The 20,947-nt window shown below is 48.2% G+C and overlaps 1 protein-coding gene across 2 annotated transcripts; it reads right to left on the reverse strand.

Annotated features, from left to right (window-relative positions):
- Positions 1–998: 998 nt before the first annotated feature.
- Positions 999–20,263, reverse strand: PIGR (polymeric immunoglobulin receptor). Of its 2 annotated transcripts, XR_006741921.1 has the most exons (12): positions 20,106–20,263; positions 12,110–12,205; positions 10,899–11,240; positions 8,974–9,627; positions 7,449–7,787; positions 6,365–6,688; positions 5,251–5,449; positions 4,739–4,860; positions 3,976–4,107; positions 3,551–3,609; positions 1,930–2,538; positions 999–1,869 (listed from the first exon to the last, which is right to left on the reverse strand). XR_006741921.1 is itself a non-coding variant. In XM_036442165.2 (11 exons), exons 2-11 carry the CDS (start codon positions 12,150–12,152, stop codon positions 2,443–2,445), a joined length of 2,310 nt encoding a protein of 769 aa, XP_036298058.1. In that variant the 5' UTR covers positions 12,153–12,205; positions 20,106–20,263; the 3' UTR covers positions 1,770–2,442. The 2 variants fall into 2 exon arrangements, 1 of the variants encoding a protein (XP_036298058.1); XM_036442165.2 differs by having other exon boundaries at positions 1,770–2,538.
- Positions 20,264–20,947: the final 684 nt, after the last annotated feature.

Here is a 20,947-nt window from a genome sequence, read left to right on the forward strand (position 1 = left end):
CAGATGACCACCTCTCCTAGCCAGGGAGGAACCCAAGGCTCAAGACTGGGCATTACAATTGGTGTGGCTGAAGGGGAGACTAGGAGGATTGATGTCTGAGTCTGGTCAAGGGTAGGCTTAGGAAGCATGTGGCATCAGAAGCATCATGTTCAAGGACTAGGTGGAAGTGAAGGTTGTGCCCCACCTCAGGCAGGATAGAGGGCTGGGAAGAACTCTCCCAGACAGAACTCTCCATACACAGAGCCCAGAAGAGGAGTCTTGGCTGGGGTGGGGGCTTATAGGTTATGACAAATTTCAGTGCTACAATAGAACCTAGGAATAGCCTCAGTAGACAATGGTGTTTGTTGTTGTCTTTCTTTCTTTCTTCTTCTTCTTCTTCTTCTCCTTCTTCTTCTTCTTCTTCTTCTTCTTCTTCTTCTTCTTCTTCTTCTTCTTCTTCTTCTTCTTCTTCTTTTAAATCTAATCACTGTCCTCCAAGTGATTTTGGATCATACCTGGCCCTCCTTTCTAAAACCCAAGTTATTCTTTAAGTAGCATCTAAGGTGATATTCCTATGGGGGGAGGGGGAGTTTATTTATTTGGTAACTTGAGTTTGATGAACAGTTTCTTGATCTTGGAGGATACCCCAGGAAGGTATGGAATTCAAGGTCAAGTATTCTGTGGATGCTTCACCAAGATTTTTTTTTTAATGCCTAAGAGGAGCACTGATGGTACCTGCTCTCAGTTTGTTCTATTATAAATAGTCTTAATTATGCTCTATTACACAGAGGTTTGGGGTCTTGATCATTGATGGTGACCAATTTATTCTTTTATTGAATATCATCTTGGTTCCATTTGGAGAGTGTTTCATAGCTCTCCTCAGCCCAGTATTGGAGATAGAAGAGGCTTTTGTTTTAGATGCATGTTATGGGGTGCCTGAAAGTGGAATCCATGCAAACTGCTCTGAAAGCGTTGTCCTGGAAACAGAAGGTATTGGGGACAAATGCAGTCTAAGCCTCTTTGGTGGAAATCATGGTCTTTAATTATTAATTCAGTCACATTTTTCTTTGTTAGCAAGTGTCAGCTGGTTGAGGTGCAGAGCTCAGAGGGAAAAAGACCTTAAACTTTAGCTCTTTGGAGATCAGATCCTCCCTTGGCACCACAAAATACCCTCTTATCTTCCCTTCCATTTGATGCTCTTCTAATATAGGGGCTGTGAGTGTTGGACCATTCTCTTATCCTCTTAGGTTCATGTGAGTGTCAGAAAGGGAACTGGTTGTCTTTCCAGAGGTGGGGCTTGGGAAAGACCAGCTTCCATTTGCAATTTTGTCTTCCTCTACCCCTTCACTCCCTTCTGCTTGTTCTAGATTCCTGTTTTCATCAGGAGAGCAGGGGTTCTTGTAGAGAGATCCCTGGCCAAGAAAACAGGAGTCACCAAATCAGTGTAACTCATTTGGTGCCCCTGAGCAAACCTCTTTAATTTTCTACCCTGTAAGAATGTGTATTTAAGATTACTTGTATATATGCCCATGTTACATGATCCCTAAAGCCTCAGGACTCCAGACATTTTCTGATTTCTCCCAATGTGGTCAGAGAAGTGAGTATACCTGATGAGGATTTCAGGTCATAGTGTGTACAATAAACCAAGAGAAGCTGTGGCCTCCAAGGACTCATTGATGTTTACACAAAGGCTGCAGGCTGGGTGTGCAGTATCCTTGTTCATTCCGCTAGATGCCTGGGTTCTGGTGAGGATTAACATATATGTGTGGTGTGTTTTTTAAATTTTATTGATTGATCAATTTGAGAGAAACATAGATTTATTGTTCCACTTATTTATGCATCCATTGATTGCATCCTATATGTGTCCTGTCTAGGGATGGAACCTGCAACCTTGTTATTTATGCATCCATTGATTGCATCCTATATGTGTCCTGTCTAGGAACCTGCAACCTTGTTGTATCAGAATGATGCTCTAATCAACTGATACCTGGCCAGAGTTCATATATGTATTTTCAATGAAGGAAAGAAGAAGAGAGAATGGATGGGAGGGAGGGGATAAGAGATGGTGGGGTGGAGTGAAGAGGAGAATCCCATTGACATTCCATAATAAGGATACAGAGAAGCCCTGAATGGCCTTCCTTTTCAAAATTACCTCCCACACATCATGAGCTTTTTTTTTTTTTTTTTTTTTTTTGAGGAGGCCTTTATTAAAATTTTGTTCTCCTTCCACACCTTAGTTGTCTCATTAGAAAGAAGTTCCCTCAGGTAGGGACTCCTCGGATCATCTCACCCCCAACACGAACAATGAAGCCAGGATTGGATGCCACTGAAAAAGGACTAGGTAGGAAAAGCCTAGGTGAGGTTGCATGCAGGCAGTGAGCCCCCCAGAGCTGAGGGCCCTAAGGATTAACATGATTCTGAAGGTGATTGTCAAAGTTGGAAGGAGGAGGCAGGGCACTTGGCCTAGACTTCGCTGGGGCCATCTTGGACGGTGGTCGACATGTTGTTGGCCTGGAGCAGGAAGGCAGTGTGGGCCATGTCAGCTTCCTCCTTGGAGGACTGTGGGGAAACAGGAGAGGAGTCAGTGTTTGGAGCATTCGCTCAGTGAGTGGGGTTGGAAGGGAGAGGATACAGTAAATATCCTGAATTCATGATCCTGGCACCAGCAAACCAAGCCTGTGTTGACTCCCTGTTCTTACGCCAGCCCCCATGCTTACCAACAAGGGCTAATCTAGAGAAATGGAAAGTCACAGCTTCTAAAAATATCTCCCTCTGGTCTCACTACCTCCTTCCGACACATGGAGTGGAACCCTCTGCTGCCTGGGTCTGTCCCCGGAAGCTCTACCCACACAGTTCATGAGGGCAAGGGGTCTAGGCTGGCACCAGCCACATTGGTTGAGTGGTTCAGGCTTCCTCCACCAGCCCAGGGACACAGCACAAGGCTGGAGGGGAGGGCTGTCTCCAGGACTAACTTGTTACCCTAATTGATCCAAATGCTGGGGTTGGCTTCTGTGAGGGAGAACAGACCTGATAAACGTTATCACCTCAGGATAGGGAGGCTGAGGGGAGGGTCATAGTAACCCAAAGGCAGAAGTCACCTCTGATAGGATTTCAAGTGAAATAACACTTGGTTGGGGTGGAGAGGGACATCTAGTGACTATCAAATTGCCCACCAGCCTCAAAGGTTTTCCAAGCCCAGGCAAAAGGCCTGTCATGAGCAAACTCTCAAGAGAGGGTGGGCGACATGAAGTCCATGGGCCCCCAGTTCAGGAGGAGCACCTAATCACCAACCTTTGACATTTGACCTTCCCACCCTATGGTCAAACTTCATGCATTTGCCTTCCTCCTCCCCAGCCTCCCTCCCTCCTGTGTGTTTTCAGCCTATAAACATAGTCCATCTCCTATTTCTGCCACACCAGTAAAATGCATCTCAGCCTCAGACATTTCTCCTGAACTCTGTCTTATTCCACCTTCCCTGCTCTGACACAGCCCCACATTGAGGTAGTTTTTCCTAATGTCTAACTGCAGTCCCTCATGCTGTATTTCCTTGTCACTCTTTCCTCTTTCTTACCCTCTTGGCCTTCTTGGGCTCTTCACTCTCCACAGTGTCCTCGGTGGTGGCCGGGAACTCTGTGTGAAGAGAAGGGGGTGAATTAACCCGCACTAGCCTCCTATTCCCACCACACAGAATCAGCTCTAATTCTTAAAAAAAAAAAAAAAAAAAAAAAAAGTTTTCATTGATTTTTAGAGAAAGAGAAAGGGAGCGGGAGAGGTAGAAACCTCAATGGTAAAAGAGAATCATTGACTGGCTGTCTCCTGCACTCCCCACACCTGGGACTTAGCCTGCCACCGGGCATGTGCCCTGACCAGGAAGCAAACCGCCGACCTCCTGGTGCATGGGTCTATGCTCAACCACTGAACCACACTGGCCGGGCAGAGTCAGCTCTAATTCTTGCTCTCCCAGGGGTCAGGCATCCTCTCGAGTGAGTGACGTACCATCTTCTCCTCCGAGAGATGTCTCCTGGGTGATGGTAGAGGCTCCCATGTTGTCATTGGCTCCAAAATCCCTGGAGTTCTCCAAGTCCGTCATGCTGAAGTCTGTCCTGTAGCTTCCAATTGAAACGCGATCTGTCCAGGGAAAGAGGAGTTGGTGTAGGGATGGGGTTGAGAGCAGGACATGCTGCTTTTCTCATAGGGAGCCCCCAGGACAGCTTGGAGGCGGGGGGGCAGGGTCTCTGGCTGCACATCTCTATGACCCAAAGCAGACTGGGAGTGTTCTGAGTCCCCTCCCCAGTCTCTGTTCATGAATAATCAAGACTCACTAATCCCTGGTCTGTTTGTCACTCTTAGACCTTTCCGTGCACAGCACCTCGTGTTGTCCTCTCACCAGCCCTTTGAGGTGGATGCTGATTCCTGTCCTGAACTTGAGGTGTGAAATGGGACACCCAAAGCCACACATCCAATCGGTTCTCAAATTAGGCTGGAAGTGCAGGTGCCCAGCACCCTGCTGTCCTCTTTAGTGGCTCTGCCTCTGAACTTGGACCTGAGCCGTCGGGGTGGCCTTCCAGAGACAGCATTTGGACAGCAGCACTTCATGTAAGTTTGGGGCACCTGTGTGTTTATCTTTCCTCACCCTGCTTTCCCAAAACCTTTTCTTGAGTTTATGAAAGAGCAGAAAACATGGCAGCCCTCCCTTTCCCCCTATCCCCTCCCCCGCAAAGGTTTGAAGGTGGGGGGCAGGGAGCATCCCGGGACTCACCAACGTTCCTCCTATGCCTGGCTCTAACCACAGCCACTGCCACGGCCCCCAGGGCTAGCACCAGGGCCAGGGGCACCAGCGTGGAGACCAGCACTGCGGAGCTTCCTCCTTGTCCCGCAGAGCTGGAAGAGAGATTGAGTGCGTTAGTCATGGAAAAGGAGACCTGGGGTTCCCATGGTGTGCTGGCTTTGGCTAGTTCTTCCTCTCAGGTTGGTTCAGTCCCTCCTCCTGATAGAACCCTCTGGCTCCATTTTGCTCAGACCTGGCGAAGGCAAGGACTGGTCCTTCTCTGCATCCCGGGCCTGGGAAATCGACCTGGATGGTAAACACTGCCCCAGCTCCTGGAGAAGGGCTGAGAGTACCAACAGCCTCTCCCTAGCACCATAGTGGCAGTGAGGGCTGCCCCACGACCAGGAAGCGGACAGGCTCTTGTGCTCAGACCTGGGGACCCAGCCCCAAGTCCTTGTCCTCTGAGATGCTCTCTGAGTGGGGAACCCCTAATCCTTCCTCACCTGCCAGCGTCTGCAGATGCTTTGCTCCTGTCCTCTGGGTCTCCATTATCCTTCACCAGTTTGTCCTCTGCAAAAAGGCTGGGATCTCGAGCGACTTTGTTCTCGACCTCCTTGAGACGTGGCTCTATCACCTGGACAGGTGGCTCAATCACCTCATTGCCAGGAGCCTCCGCGTTCACTTGGCTGACATCTTGGGATGCTAGAGAGAGCAGAATGGGGCTGAATTGTGGCTCTTTCTCTACGTTTTCACTTCTGAGGCTAGGGACTCTTAGGAGTGGGACTTTATTGTGACTCATCGGGTAAGAGTGAGATTTCAGAGCTGTTAGGGTAGGGACCAGGATGACATTAGACATGGAGGAGTGATGGTCTCTTGTTTGTCACAAATGATCTCTGCCCCATTAACACCAAATTTATTATTTATTCTCATCTACAAGGCTCCGAATCATATAATAGATCCAACTGTGCATAAGAGCTGACCCACCCATCATTTGAGGACAAGGAGATTTTTCACAGCTTTAAAAACCTTCCCAAGGCCTCCTGACTTGGGAAGTAGGGCTGGGTGCGATAGTGCTGCCCCCTGGTGGGAGCATGGCGCTTGGCTCCTCAGTGAGGCAGAACAGTAGGCCCCAGACAATTGCATTTCTAGAGGGACTGAAAGTACCTACATTAGGGATAAAACATTTCAGGCGACGTTTAAGACAGAGGTGTGAAAGGCAAGCTTACTAGAAGAGGTTGCCTTAACTTTCTTTGTCAGACCGTGCAGGAGAAGGCGTCTTGCTGTCTATAGAGACCCGGCTTTGGCAGAGCGCATTGCATATGACAATGACTTGGAAATTTCTACACGAAAAGGAAGATCTCTACATATACAATAGGAAGGTTTCCAAATGGCCCAACAGGGCAACTATGAGATTTGTCTCGAAGCTGAGGTTACGTGACAGGCCTGCTATTCTTTTCTTGCTTTGTGTGTTTATTTGGGAGGCCCTTTTCGGAGGGCTGAGACTATGTGGGGGCTACACTTCTATCCCAGCCTCTTGGAGCCAAACCTGGGCCCTCACGTGGCAGGAGCCTTTCTCTGGGGACCAGGGGGAATCAGGCCTTAGCCTTGAAGACTCACCCTTCTCCTTCTCCTTGACCTTCACGTAGACAGCCACGGTGTCTCCGAATCGGGGCCCATCCTTCACCCCACACCAGTACCAGCCCTCATCATTCTTGGTGGGTTGGTTCAGGATCAGGGAGGTGAGCTGGTTGTTCTGGTCGCAGTTCACAGAGGCCTGCCTGGAGGCCTCGTTTTGGCTGGGCAGGACCTTGCAACCTTTGCTGCTCCACTTGCACCAGTATTTCTCATAGGAGAAGAACTTGCATGGTGAGTGGCAGGGCACCGTGAGAGTCTCTCCAATGAAAGCAATGGCTTTCTCAGGTGCCTTGAGGTTTGGCTCTCCTGGAGCAAGAAGGGAGGGAGAAATAGGCACAGAAATTGGCACCGGTGATGCTGCTGTAAGGAAATGGCTGTGGTGGGGACCTTGATCCACAGCTCATTTCCTTTTTGGACAGCATTATAAAGAATAGCATTGTAAGAAGTGTAATTATTATGCACCCAGGTAATAATTTTTAGGAGTGACCACCAGGGATCAATCTGTCTATCACAGAACAGAGAACCTTGCACTCTGGCTTCAGTTGGCTTTCCTTGTTCTTCTTTTCTGGACTCAATACAAGGGCTAGAGTCACTTCAGATAGGAAGTGCTATGTGGGGTAGTCTGGAGTGAAGGCCAAGTGCTGGGAAGGATGCTTGCTACAGGTATGAAAGCAAGACCTCTCCACAGCGGGCTCTCTCCTGAGGGCTGTCCCACCAGCATGGAGGTGGGTGAAGTAGAAGAAGTGGTAGGGGTGATGCTGTTGCTGATTGGAGGAGTATTGTCCCAAAATAATAGCCGGATGCATTTTTTCCCTCTTGCCCAGTTCAGCTCTTTTCTTTTCTTTTCTTTTTTTTTAATCCTCACTTAAGAATATGTCTTTCTATTGATTTTAGATAAAGAAGCAGGGAGAGAAAAGAAAAATATCGATAGGTTGCCTCCTAACTATACCCCAATCAGGGGTTGAATTGGCAATGTGGGTATGTGCCCTGACCAGGAATTGAACCCACCACCATTTGGTGCATGGGCTGATGCTCCAATCAACTGAGCCACCCAACCAGGGCTTACCTTCCACAATCTTGAGCTCCACTGTGAACCACCAGTGAGTATCACCGGAGGTCAGACACCAGTAGAAGCCAGCATCCTTGGTGGTGAGCTGGTTGAGTATGACCGTGTAGGTGCCATTGCCTGGCTCTTCGGAAAGGGCGAGCCTGCCCTCGTAGGGTTTGCTCTGGTCCTTAACCAGCCCCTCACTGCTCACCAGCTGTGGGCAGCCACTGTTTTGCTCATTCCAGCGACACCAGAACTTCCGGCTATTTTTATCCTTAGGGTGGTAGGGGCAGAGCATGGCCACAGAGCCTCCTACCACACCTTTCATCACAGAGACACTACGTGGCATCGTGGTCTCTAGAGGGAAAGAGATGACATGGAAGAATGGTGACATGGTCCGAGCAGGCTCTTCCCTGGTCTCAGCCAGGGTGGGGACTGAGGTTCATACTAATGACCTCACCTACCCCAAAAAGTGAGACTTTCCTAATGTCACAGAGCCTGGAGCTGGAGTGTGCAACCAGACCCCTGCGACCTTCACCGCTAGTCTGGACATCTTGCTCCTTCCCCCACCTTGTTCTGAGCAGAGACTGGAATGAATTTAAAGAAAAACTATCAGCTCCCCTCTTTACCTTCTTACAAAATCTTCACCTGTAGAAATTTTTGTCTATTTATTAGCTTGTCCCACAATAATAGCCGGATGCATTTTTCCCCAAATTAAGAAACTATATTTAGAACAGTGTGATTTAAAATACAAACTCTGTAGCCCAAGGGCCCTCCCAAAGAGAAGGACAGCCCTTCTCCAAGAAGTTTGGGTTGAGATCCTGGGTAACTGGAGTGGATGAGGAATGTGGTAAGGATCCCATGTGGGACAGAGAAATGATGCCCAGGGAATGTGAGCCTCTTAAAAGGCACAAGGGCAGTAAGTACTGGTTTGTTGTTCCTTCTGAGGGTAACTCCTTGCTGAGTATTCTGGGGTGAGAAGGAGCAGGGGTTTAAGCATTTCACCTCATTGATGGCTCGCCAAAGTAGAGCTTTTAGTAAGCCAGATCTTGCTGAATAACAATTAATCCTAAGAGATGTTGGAGAGGAAAATTTAGAGGCAGGGTGTTGCCTTCCTGGGAAAGCTTTGAGAGCAAGACAAGCCACTGATTCTATCATCTGAGTGTAAGGCATGAGGAGCTATTTGCGAAGGGTCAGGGAGAAGGGACAGATGGCCCTGAAAATCCTTGGAAGCCACGTTGTGTCCTCACTGTGGCTCTCTGAAGCCCAGACAATCTACAAGTCTTGCTTCAATCAGGAGCTTCACTCTCATTTCTATTAACCAAGGATAGCCATCAAAATGATGACATAGAACAACTAAAGGATAACACAAGGCAGAGGCTGTTTCCTAGCTGTCCTGGGCAGCTGCCCACATAGCATTCAGTTCAGGGCTTGTCCGTGAGCAGACAATGTTGACTGACAGATGAATAATGAATAGACTCACCGAGAGTGAGCTAGGCTCTCACCTTCCAGATCTCTTCCCTCTCCCCCTCTCAAGTCTCACCTTCATTAACGAAGAGTTGCCAAGCCTTCATGGGCAAGCCTTCCTGAGGCTCCCCATCAGAGTGGGCTCCACAGAAGTAGCTCCCTGCATCCTCTTTCCTCAGGCCAGTAATATGCACATTGAAGAAGCCCTGATCCTTGAGAGTAATCAGGATCCTTCCCTCAAAGGCCTGAGCCCTCTTCCCCAGGGTGTTGATGACCACTTCACAGGTTTTATCTTTGCTCACCCGGCACAGAAATTTGGGCAGATTTTTCAACTCGGGGTCCAGGGCACAGTGAAAGGCCACTGAGCCCCCCAGGTCTCCATAAAGTAGCTCAGGCTCAGGCTTCAGCACTTTGAGGTCAACATTGCTTTTGTCACCTGTAGAATCATCCCCAGCCTGGCAGACATACTTCCCGGCATCGCTGAGCTTGAGTTGTTTGATGATGAAGTTGAACCACAGTTCGCTGGTGCCCTGAAGAGTGATAGAAACTCTGTTTCTGTAGTCGGAGTTCTCATACCCACTGGTGTCGACGACTAGGTCATAGTTCTCGCCTATCTTCTTGTACACAGACTTCTTCTGCATAGAATTCTCAGATGTGAAAGGGCAGGTGATGCTCACTGTACTGCCCAGGTCTGCTATATGGAAGTGAACGCCATTATGGAGCCCAGGACCTGCAGGATGAGGAGCAGAAGGTGAGTTGCGACTTCACTTTCTACTTGGTATTCCCAGTGAAGGTCTGGGTATGCCTGTCACCTTTACTGCTGTTTCCTCCATGAAGCCCCCCCCCCCCGCCTCCCTCAAGCTGGCATTCATCTTTCCATCTTCTGTGTTCTCCTTATACTTACATCTGTATCACACACATCCAATCTTGTGTTTAGTTAATTATGTTCCCCACAGACTGGAAGTCCCTCAAGGGCAGATGCTTTATAAATGTTCTACTCCCATGCAGGACCTAGCATGATGCCTCTACACAGTCGGTGTCCAAATTAACACAGTTTAAAATGAGCAGAATGAATGCCAGTACAAGGGGGTGGATTTCAGTGTGTTGTGAAAGTTTCTAAAATGTACAACAGTCTAAACACGGAATGCACTTCTTTGTGAAGTAATGAGCTTCTGCCATTTATAGTGTTTGACCAGAGGCTGCATCCCCCATCGTCTCTAATGTTCTCCTCCATGTCCTATATAGGGTCCTTTTAAGACCTCCTTAGCTCTTAAGACTCTGATTTTATGAATCTCCATGACCATCTGAATTGACTCTTTATTGAGTCCACAGATAATACTAAGCACATCCCTAAACAGAAAAACATATCTCTGGGAATCCCTCCAAATTTCCTTCCTTAAGACCTTTCTATTTTAATTTCCTTTTATTATCTAAAATATCCTTGTCACAAAAACCTTTATTTTTTTTCTCCATTAGAACAGGCTTGTTCAAAGGCCCGTCCCTTCAGAGCTCTGATCTTTGGAAAAGAACTGGCCATGAAATTTATGCTGAAAGTGTTGATGGACTAATGGGTCCTGGATAAAAATAAAATGCATTTTCAAAGAAGCCTTCTGGTGACCTGGGTCTTGATCTAAAGGGTGCACTAATAGCAGGAATTTAAAGATCCCTGTACATTTCTCCCTGCATTTCCTACATCCCTCAGCTCATAGACCTGTCCCACCTCACTAAACACTGGAGTTGTTCTCCTAATGCTCTTGGAAGCTAGGGCCTCAGTAAAACCCTAAAACGTAATAGGCCCTGAAGATCTAGAAAAGTCCGTCTGCCACACCCAGATAGGTGCCATCTTTCTCATTCTCATGTTTTGTTACCAAAGGTGCTTGCCTCCAGAGGGAGGAGGACTCACTGGCTATCTTTCCCACTCATCACATTCTTCCTCCAGCCCTTCAATTGCACCTGCTATGATTCCCTTTCACTTTCCCACAGAAGCCCAAAGATCCTCACCTGGGATGACCTCCAGGTTCACATTAAAGAACAGGTCTTGGTTAACAATGCCTACACCACACTTGTATTGCCCAGAGTCATCCTGGGTGAGATGGCCAATGTCTACCATGAACATGTTGCTCTCTGGGAAATCGGTGATGTTGGCTCTGCCCTCATAGTCCTTGGAGAAGTAGGTGTCCGAGATGAGGGTAGTGCAACGGCCCCTGGCTCCCTGCTTGCACCAGTACTTCCTGGAATGTCGGTTGACGGAGGTGGCTGGGTAGAAGCATTTGATGGACACTGAGCTGCCTTCTACTTTGCTCACCTCCTGGGGACCGAAGATGGGGCTCTTCATGGAGACCACTGTGGGGACAGAGAACAGAGGCTTTCTGAGGCCGTGGGAGGTAAAACCTGCTGAAAGAATGCTGATAGCCCACCTGGAGGAGATGACATTTCCAACACATGGGCCTTCTGTGGATTATTTGCCTGTACTACAGCTAGACAATTGCTGCTGTTAGGTAAACGAAGGGATTAATCATTATTAAATTCGAATTCTAATTTATTAATGACAGTCATTCAAAGAGTAATGGAATGTAAACTTATTTAAAGACTAGAGGCCTGATGCATGAAATTTGTGCAATAGTAGGCCTTCCTTCCCCTGGCTGCCAGCCCCGGCTTCCCTCTGGCACCTGGGATCCAGGCTTCCCTTGTAGCCCTGGCTTCGTCCAGAAGGATATCCGGTCTAATTAGCATATTATGCTTTTATTATTATAGATTTCCTTTGGCTATTAAAAAACACACTTTTGAAGGGTGCTACACTTTTGCATTTACTGTCTGTTATTTTCTTATTTTTCTAAAAATACATTCTAGTTTATTTTTTTTTCTAGATAAAAATATTGAGAGCTAGGAAGGATAAGTCATTTTTCCCCCCAAACCTCATTCACCTCATAGAGTTGTTTGGTTCAAGGTCTAGGTCTTTTTTTTTTTTTTTTTTTATTTTTTTTTTTTATAATTCCCAGTGAAGAGCAGACCACTGGCCTTGAAATGGGCAACTTCCATTTCTGTTCCTGATCTGCAATCTATTTTCAGACACGGACTTTTCCCTTCACCTGTGTGATCCCTTTTTGAGGGAATATACTTTGTGAGAGGGGCATCCTTGGGGATGGGCCTGATCTCAGTGTCCCCAGGGAACTGGATCCTGCAGGGAGTTGGCTGGGACCGGGGAGACGCACCTGGGAGGACAGCCAGCAGACAGGCGAAGAAGAAGAGCGTCATGGTTGGTGGCTCCCTCTGGGCTGTGGGGCCCAGGCCAATTTCTTGCTTGGATGCTGAAAGACAATGGCATGAGGGGATGAAGCTCTTATGCCTTCCAAGTCCACACAACCTTAGAGTTCCTGTAACACCAGTTTGGTGCTGTATCCCCAGTAATGAACATAAATCCTATTGAAAGAATGAATGGCTCCCCCTTTCTCATTAGAACTCAAAGTCTTGTCACCTCACAGTACTTTTTGTTCCCCAAAAGTTATCATGTATATTTTTATCTCCTCTACTCATGTGAGTTTCTTTGGGACAGGACACAAGTGCCATTTCCGCCTGGGAGGCATGGTCCCTCGCATGATCGGTAAGATCTCAGAAACGCCTCGCTGGATGGTTGGTTACTACCAATATGTGGCCCCATCTCTCCATCTCAGCTGCCATCGTGGGAGGTGGAGGGGGGCTGTCATAGTTTAAAGTGTGTTCACATGAGTAAACCAAGACCCACTGAGAAAGCTTAGACAGGATTAAAGTTTCAAATGTAACAATGATAGGCTTAACCACCATCAGTTGTTTTTCTTACATGTTCCCGGCATGGTGTGAAATAATGTAGGTATATTGTCTCATTGAAACTTGATATCAGCCCTTATGAGGTAGGAATTCTTATCCATATTTCACGTTGGAAGAAATGAAAGCTTAAAGATTAAGTGCTTTTCTCAAGGTCACACAAGGATCAAGCGTGTGGGTGGGCAAGATTGGCGAGATTTGAATTCAGGTTTGCTGGACTCTCAAATGCAAGCTCTTAACCTCTCCCACTGCACCATAATAATTCCTCAAATACAGCACTGTGCTTATCCCGTGTGCTTACTCCTGTTATTTACTTATTTACTTATTTATTTATTTATTTATTTATTTATTTATTTATTTAGGTTAATCTTTGCCTGAAGATATTTTTCCATTGATTTTTAGAGAGAGTGGAAGGGAGAGGGAGAGACAGAGAGACACATTGATGTGAGAGAAATACATAGATTGATTGCCTCCTGACCAGGGCCAGAGAACCTGAAATCGAGATATGTGCCCCTGACCAGAATCTAACCTGGGATGCTCCAGTCTGAGGGCTGACACTATATCCACTGAGCCAAGCAGGCTAGGGCCTTATTTCTATTATTTTAGAGAGCCCTCATTGCTCTAAAGCACGGTCCTTTACACTATTTCTCTGAAGTGTCATAACTTCCTTTTAAATAAGACAAAACAGATAGAATTATAGTCATTTTGTGCATAAGAAGATCAAGAGCTGCTAAATGATATGCCTATGAGAGATTTCCCAGAGACTTGGTTCTTGCTATCCTGCCTGGAGCGCCTGGGCAGATGGAAGTGATGGAGAATCCAAGACAAGGCCACTCAGAGGGTGCAGTGCCTGGGGACCTGGTTGAGTCTGTGGGCACAGCCCAGAGCTGGGAGAGGTGAGGGTCCCAGGGCCCAGTCTGACCGCAGCTGTTTTTTTCAGGACACAAACTACAGCCCAAGGAGGAGAGGGGAATCCTCGCTTTCCCACAGACTCTGGCAGGCTATAAACTTCCCAATGAACTTGAAACCAAGAGTGTTGAAGGAGAGAAGCATATTAACTGAGCTTGGGCAATAATGCCCTCCGCCCCCACCAAACACAAGGAAGTTCAAAGCAACCAGTTCAAAGCAGTAGGGAGTCAGGATGGCTCTCTCAGGCTCCCCTTACTGCCCAGCCCTTGCTGTCTTCCCCCCTCCCCCCAGCGACTCCCTTCACTAGCCTGAGCCAAAGGCAATAGAGCTGTTTATCTTGGTTATTTCTTTTCCTTGGGGGAATTTCCCAGCAAGGCACCTTTTTATTTCCTTGTGTAGATAAAGGCACCCTGTTTCCTCTGTTTCTCAAGTTCTTTGGAAGAGGAAGGGGAGCAGGATAGGGGAGGTGGGGACAGATATGAGTGTCAGGTGGCAACTTGAGGCTCTTGATTCTGGTTAATTGTCCTGGACCTTTCACAGCAGGCCAATGATTAACTTCTGGAGTGGGGCCTTAGCCAAACGCAGCATCAGCCCCACCCTGGATGGGCTCAGGGGACGCTGGCTGGGGGACCACCTGTTTGAGCCACTGGAGTCCCCTTGAGGGAGGCTCTCAGGTGGGAGCAAGTGTCAGAAGGCTGAGGAGTCTGTGTCCTCTGGGACACATGGGATGGGCCGGCTGCAGAGTCCGGGGGAATCTGCCACCTGCCGTTTGCACTGGCCTTGGGTTCAGTGGCAAGTGGGAGGACACACTGCCGCTAGCTGTTTTAAGAGCCCACACCATCAGTGGCTCTCCATGGTTCTGGTTCCTAATCTCCATGTAGATAAGCAAGCTTCATATTTCTGTGAGACTGGAGGGAGTCTCCCCATGGGCAGAGCTGGGGATGCAGCCCTCCTCGAATGGATCAAAGTGATTCGCCCTGAGTTTCAGAGAGTCAGGTGCCAGGGTTTCCAATGGGCATCCCGATGTTCAGCCCAGGCTTCCCCTCATGTGTGGCATGTTTGGATGGCTGTGGGTGTTTGGGTTTGGTGAGGATACACTCGTGTACCCATTGCTCTGTACCCATGGGCCAGAGATGCAAGCATCAGGGATGCACAATTCGAAGGGCAGATCTGGCAGAAGGTGGTCTTGGAGAGAAAACATAGTCTAGTCCTGTGGTCAGCAAACTGCGGCTCGCCAGTCACATGCGGCTCGCCAGCCGCGGTTTGCTGCTCTGTTGACTAATGAATTTGCCAACCACTGTGTAAAGCACTACCCTTACCCAGAAGTTTTGACTTCAGGTTAAAGACATCAGTACATTATTAAAATGTGTTTTAAGTGTTTTCCCCTAAGGCAGTGGTCGGCAAACTCATTAGTCATTAGAGCGGCAAACCGCGGCTGCCAACCATTGGTCTAGTCCTATTGGAGATGGTGGAAGGGCAAGGGCGCCCACACTCTCAGGAACAGGAAAGCTCTGCCCAGAGCTAAACTAGAAGCACAATTTCCCTGCTAACAGTTAAAGAAACTTGGGCTTAGAGAGTTATTAGGGATCTCTTCCTCGTAAAATCAGACTTTCTCCCCAGCCTTTGAGATTCAGGTATCATGGAGGTCCCAGTCCCATGGGGTCTGGAGTTGGATTTAAAGGATTTGGGTAAGGAAGGAAGGAAAGAATATAACATTTATTGGGTACCTCCCATACACCTGGTATGTTTCTAGCTTCTTTTCTCACATGGCTTCATCCGTCTTCACAACAACATAAGAGGCAGATACTATTATCTTCATGTTGAAGATGGAAAAACCAAGGGTTAGAGAGATTCTTGGCCCCAAGACCCATAGCAGAATTGTATCACTAACTTGTTATCACTCTTTGCATGAGCAGAGGGACCTGTTCTTTTGGGATATACATAGGCTAGTACAGTGATTGGCAAACTCATTAGTCAACAGAGCCAAATATCAACAGTGCAACGACTGAAATGTCTTTGGAGAGCCACATTCTTAAACTTAAACTTCTTTTAATACCACTTCTTCAAAATAGACTCTCCCAGGCCATGGTCTTTTGTGCAAGAGCCACACTTAAGGGGCCAAAGAGTTGCATTTGGCTTGTGAGCCGCAGTTTGCTGACCACTGAGTTAGAATGATTTTTTTTAAAAATATATTTTTATTGATTTCAGAGACTAAGGGAGACATAGAAACATCAATGATGAGAGAGAATCACTGATCAGCTACCTCCTGCATGCCTCCCATTGGGGATCAAACCCACAACCAAGACATGTGCTTGACTGGGAATCAAATGGTGACCTCCTGGTTCATAGGTCAACACTCAACCACTGAGCCACACTGTCCAGGCAGAATGACTGATCTTCAGCTCCAACCTTTGTCCATCCAATGTTAAGTTTCTTCCCTTTTCGGAGGAAGAGGCATCTCCTGGTCAGGTCCTGGCTGGGCCGCTGCTAAACTACCCGGCCTTTAGCAACTCTGGGCTCTTCAGTTGTTTGGTATATAGCAGAGGGCCCAGGGAGCCCTCTCAGGGGCTTTCCAGGCACTCTGGTGCAAGGCCCTCTGGGGATGGAGAGATTGGTATTTCAGAGGGGCTTCAGAGGTGACAGGGAGCATGCTCTGTGGGGACTTAAAGCCAAGAGGCAGTTGCTGACAACTCCTTGTGAATGTGAACTTGGAGGAGCAGGAAGCTTGGCGCTCAGAGGAGTGAAGAGAGCTGGCCTGGCTAGAGAGGGGGATTTCCTTGGTCTGTACTGAACAACCTCTTCCCCTATATCCCCTACTCCTGAGTCTCATCTCTCATGGGTTCAGGGGTCGAGTATAGGCTAGACTGAGCCCAGAAACCATAGCACCACTAGGAAGAGAGCAATCTGCATGGTTTGGAAGGGCTTGTGATGACAGGTGGGAGTTTAGGAGAATTCATCTGGTGTATGGAAGCCCTGGAGTGTGGCAGAGTCTCCAAGTAAAGGCGATGTCGAGGGAAAGGAATTTGAACGCCGGAGGGCAGGTAGATGGAGAAAGACTAGCCAAGGGGTTTGAAGAAAGTATGAGCTAGAACGATTCAAGACTTTCTGGTCTTTTCCCTAAGTGGCCTACTATCAATGGGAGACTAAAGCAGAAGTTAAGCACTTGAAATACCAGCTCCACGAAGCTCTGGAAATAAGCCTTTCAACAAAGACTTAGAACACTTGTTTATGGCTCCATCCCATTATCTCATCCACTGTACCCGAGAGCAGCTCCTTAAAGGCAGGGGCCAACTAGACAAATCTAGAGCCTTGCACTAGAGTGGCTGGCAAGGACCAGCTGAACAGCAAAGATCGATGGGATTGGGAATATTACATCCTTTTCGCTCCTCTTTGAGAAAGAAAATGTCAGAATTTCTCTCACTTTGCCACATGCCTTCTTGGTTCTGGGCACTAAAGAGACAGTAGCATGAAGAAGAGCCTGGTGGATGGAGGACAACTCAGAGGCCAGAGTCCTGCTCTGCCACAGGCGACAGAAGACCCGTACCACTGTGCTCAACTCCCTCAGAGCTCCCGACTCTTCTAGATTGAAGGACCACTGTGGGATAGGGAAACAGGGAGGGGGAGAGTGGGACAATGTAATGGGGACGCTTTAAATAGTATAAAGTTATCAAAACAGGTTTGGCTCAGTGGATAGAACGTCAGCCTGCAGACTGAAGTGTCCCAGGTGTGATTCTGGTCAGGGGCATGTACCTTGGTTGCAGGCACATCCCCAGTACAGGGTGTGCAAGAGGCAGCTGATCAATGTTTCCCTATCATCGATGTTTCTAACTCTCTATCCCTCTCTCTTCCTCTCTGTAAAAAAATCAATAAAATATATTTAAAATATTATAAAGTTCTCTTCAGCTGTAAGAGATTGCAATTACTCAAGCACAGGAGGACTGGGATCCGTATACTTGACTTTCATGGTTGTTGCGCACTTGGAGAGTGGCACGGAGCATGGGCTCTTCAGCTTGGCTCTGAACTCTCTCCCTTAGGGGCTGCATGATTTGAGGGTAGGGTATTTAAATTATTTGAGCCTCTGTCCTCATCTGTAAACTGGGGATCATTATACTGAGTACAGAGTTGCTGTAGGGATGAAATGGAACAACATATGTAAAGTCTGGTATGGTGTCAGAATTTAAGAAGTGATAGTTTCTTTTCCATCTCCTCTCTAAAATCAACACAGTCTTCTCTTATTCTCATCTTAGAATGAGAAGAGAATTCTATTTACTGAGTATCTTTTGAAGATGGTGTGTGTGTGTGTGTGTGTGTGTGTGTGTGTATGTGTGTGTGTGTGTGTGTGTGTGCGTGTTGCTCAGATTGGACCAGCATGGCCTGCAAGAGGAGACACGTGTTATGTATAATATTAGGATGGAAATGGGGGACAGTATTTATACTATAGTTAGCACACACTGGATAATTTCCTAGTGCTTTACATGTATAAACTCATTTAACCTTTTCAGACACCCTACGAGGTAGAACTAAACCGGCAAACTCATTTCGCAGAGGCACAGAGAAATTATACCCTTGCCCAGCTGGTAAGTAACTGCGATGGGATTCAAATGCAGACACTCTGGATTGAGAGTATAAACTCTCTGTCACTGAGCTATACTGTAGGGCCTTGAAGTTGAGGAGAAACAGTTGGGAGGAGGAAATCCAATCATAGAAAAGTTAGTTCTGTTCTCTGCCCTCCACCTTCCACAGAAGACTTAGTTCCAGCGAAGGGACACCTGGACCCAGAGGTAGGTGCCCACAAGACGGTTCCTCCTGGAAATCATAAAGGCTGCTATTGATTGCGCACCTACCATGTGTCGGGCATGTTAGGGTTGTTTCCTGTAACCAGACACTTTCCTCCAAAGCCTCTCCACCATGTCCTAATGTGTCAAGGCCAGGGCCTTGGAGACCGTGGCCTCAGCCCACTCAGGAAGGGCGAGACACAGATGTGGGGAGTCTCTTCTGAGCACGTGCATGGGTCATGCTACTTTTCAAAAATTGGTTATTTCGTTTCTCAGGTGTGTCAAAATGTCCCCATGACCACATCAAATGACTGGGTCATCGCTCATATATGTGGGTGACCTGATACCACTCGCACTAGCTCACGGAGTCTTAGTTTCCTGACTGTAAAGTGTGATCACAACACCTACCCTGCCTACCTCTCGGGTTTGGTTCAAGTAGGAATGAGATTAGAGCCGGGAGGGTAGGTGGGTTTGCTACGTGGAAGTTGCTGCTGTCGCTCTCTTTATAAAACAAAGCCGCCACCATCTAAGACTTCCCAGGGACAGGCAATGACCGTGGGGCTAGATGCTCTCCTGACTCCTGGTCCATGGCTCTTTCTGCTGCAGCCCCATAGCCAGGCCAGAAGGAGGCATGCAGATCGCACAGCTTCTCTGGGCAGGCCAGACAGCGGCTTTCTAACCTATCCCAGGAATCCGCACATCGCCTCTCCAGATGTTAAGGAGCCTGTAATTTTCCTCACGAGGGGGAGAGGGACGGCAAAGGCTGTGTCTAAAACAGAGCCAGCAGCTCAGGCGACCCCAAGCCCGAGACAGTTGTAGGAAGGAAACTGGGGCGGCGAGGATGGAGCTTGTGCTGGAGGGGCAGGGCTGGCTTGGGGACATTTGGGGACCCTGTCAGGATGGAGGAGAGCATGGAGGAGAGGACTATGTCTGCAGAGCCAGGCGTAGCATCAGGACGCCAGAATGCTGACTGTCCCAGGATGCCGGTTCTGTCCACCTTACTCGCTCACCCTGGGAGGATCTCATTTTCCCCATCTTAGCAAGAGCATCACATCATGGAGCAAAGCTGGGTTGAAATTAGGATCTCAGAGCTTCCTCGAAGCTCAGGAAAAGGGGCTGCACAAGCCCGCACCCGGAAGCTGGAGGAGGAGAAAAGGTCAAAGGCTAGCAGGGTCGCTGTTATGTGCTGGGCACTTTATACGCGTTATCTTACCCAGGTCTGTCTGATGCTCACAAGACCTTGAGTAATCGAACTAAATCAGAAAACACCCAACAGTTGTTACTTTTGCTCAGGAGTTTTCAAAGCATATTCACACATATTTGAAACTCACATCTCAACCTCACATCAACCCTAAGTGAGAGGAGTTATTTTTATCCACTTTGTACAGAGGAAGCCACTAAGGCTCAGAGAGCAATCAGGGGACTTGCCTAAGGCCACACATTGCACCTGTGGAGGGGTTAGTACGGAACTCAGAGCATAGCTACATGTGCTGACCACAGACGTCCCTCTTCCCACCTGCTAAAATTCCGCAGACAAGAGGTGGGGGCTTCCACACACGTGCATCCTTACCCATCTCTCTGGGATCTGTACCTCTACTTAACGAACATGCTCAGTCCTCCTCCTCTGGCACCGGGAGGCTGAGAGCTGTGAATGTAGGGAGTTGCCTGAGCCACCATCCCAGACCCTTCCAGTTGGTATCCCATCTGGGGTTCCCACACTTACCTTTAGATACTTCCTTCTCTCCTGTCGAGTCCGTTTCAGGGGAACAGCCTGCTGCCTAGTTCACAACCCCTGCCTTCCTAGGAGTTGCCAACAGGACACTGGATGCTGCTGCCAAAACTGAAACTATGAACAGTGCTTGGCCCACACCTGGGTTCTTAAAGGGACACTCTCCCACTGGCATGGCGGCCAGCCAGGGCCACGTGACTCCCACAGATCATTGCTTTCCTTCCCCTTCAGCTTTCTGGGCTGCCTCCGCTGCTTCCCTTTGACCTTGGGGAGACTGTTACTTGGGAAACCCCACATCATTGTAGCTATAGGATTTGAGAGCATGAAGAGCCCTTCGGCCACTTTCTAGCTGCAAGACCCCAGGCACGTCACCTTCATATTTCTTTTCAAGTGGAAAATAGGGACGGGAACACCAAACCTGAAGATTGAGGGTATAATCGGATGCTGGATGTAAAACACCAGGCCCATGCCATGGTATGATACCGATATGCATTGGATGGGGCACAGGTGGCAGGGATTGGACTCAGCTCCCACTCGGGAACACTGCCCCCCAATCCCGAGGACACAGCCTAGATTGAGCACACTCTACACATCTTCTGTGGAGCCTTCTGACCAGCGCATTGCTCCCAGGATCTAGTGGGACCGAGGATCTTCTCTTTTCTCTCCTAGAGGAATGAAGATGCTGGCTGCCACCGGGCTCTCCTGAAATGGTGAACCTCCGAGTCTTTTCAAGACCTGGGCTCCTGGCCACATCAAAGGAGGTGCCAATCTGTGAGCTGGAGCAGAGAGCCCCTTCTCCACCTCGGCAAGTCCCTCGTGGCCTTCTGGTCATGACC

Source organism: Pipistrellus kuhlii, unplaced genomic scaffold, assembly GCF_014108245.1.
Source record: "Pipistrellus kuhlii isolate mPipKuh1 unplaced genomic scaffold, mPipKuh1.p scaffold_m20_p_18, whole genome shotgun sequence".
Taxonomy (NCBI): domain Eukaryota; kingdom Metazoa; phylum Chordata; class Mammalia; order Chiroptera; family Vespertilionidae; genus Pipistrellus; species Pipistrellus kuhlii.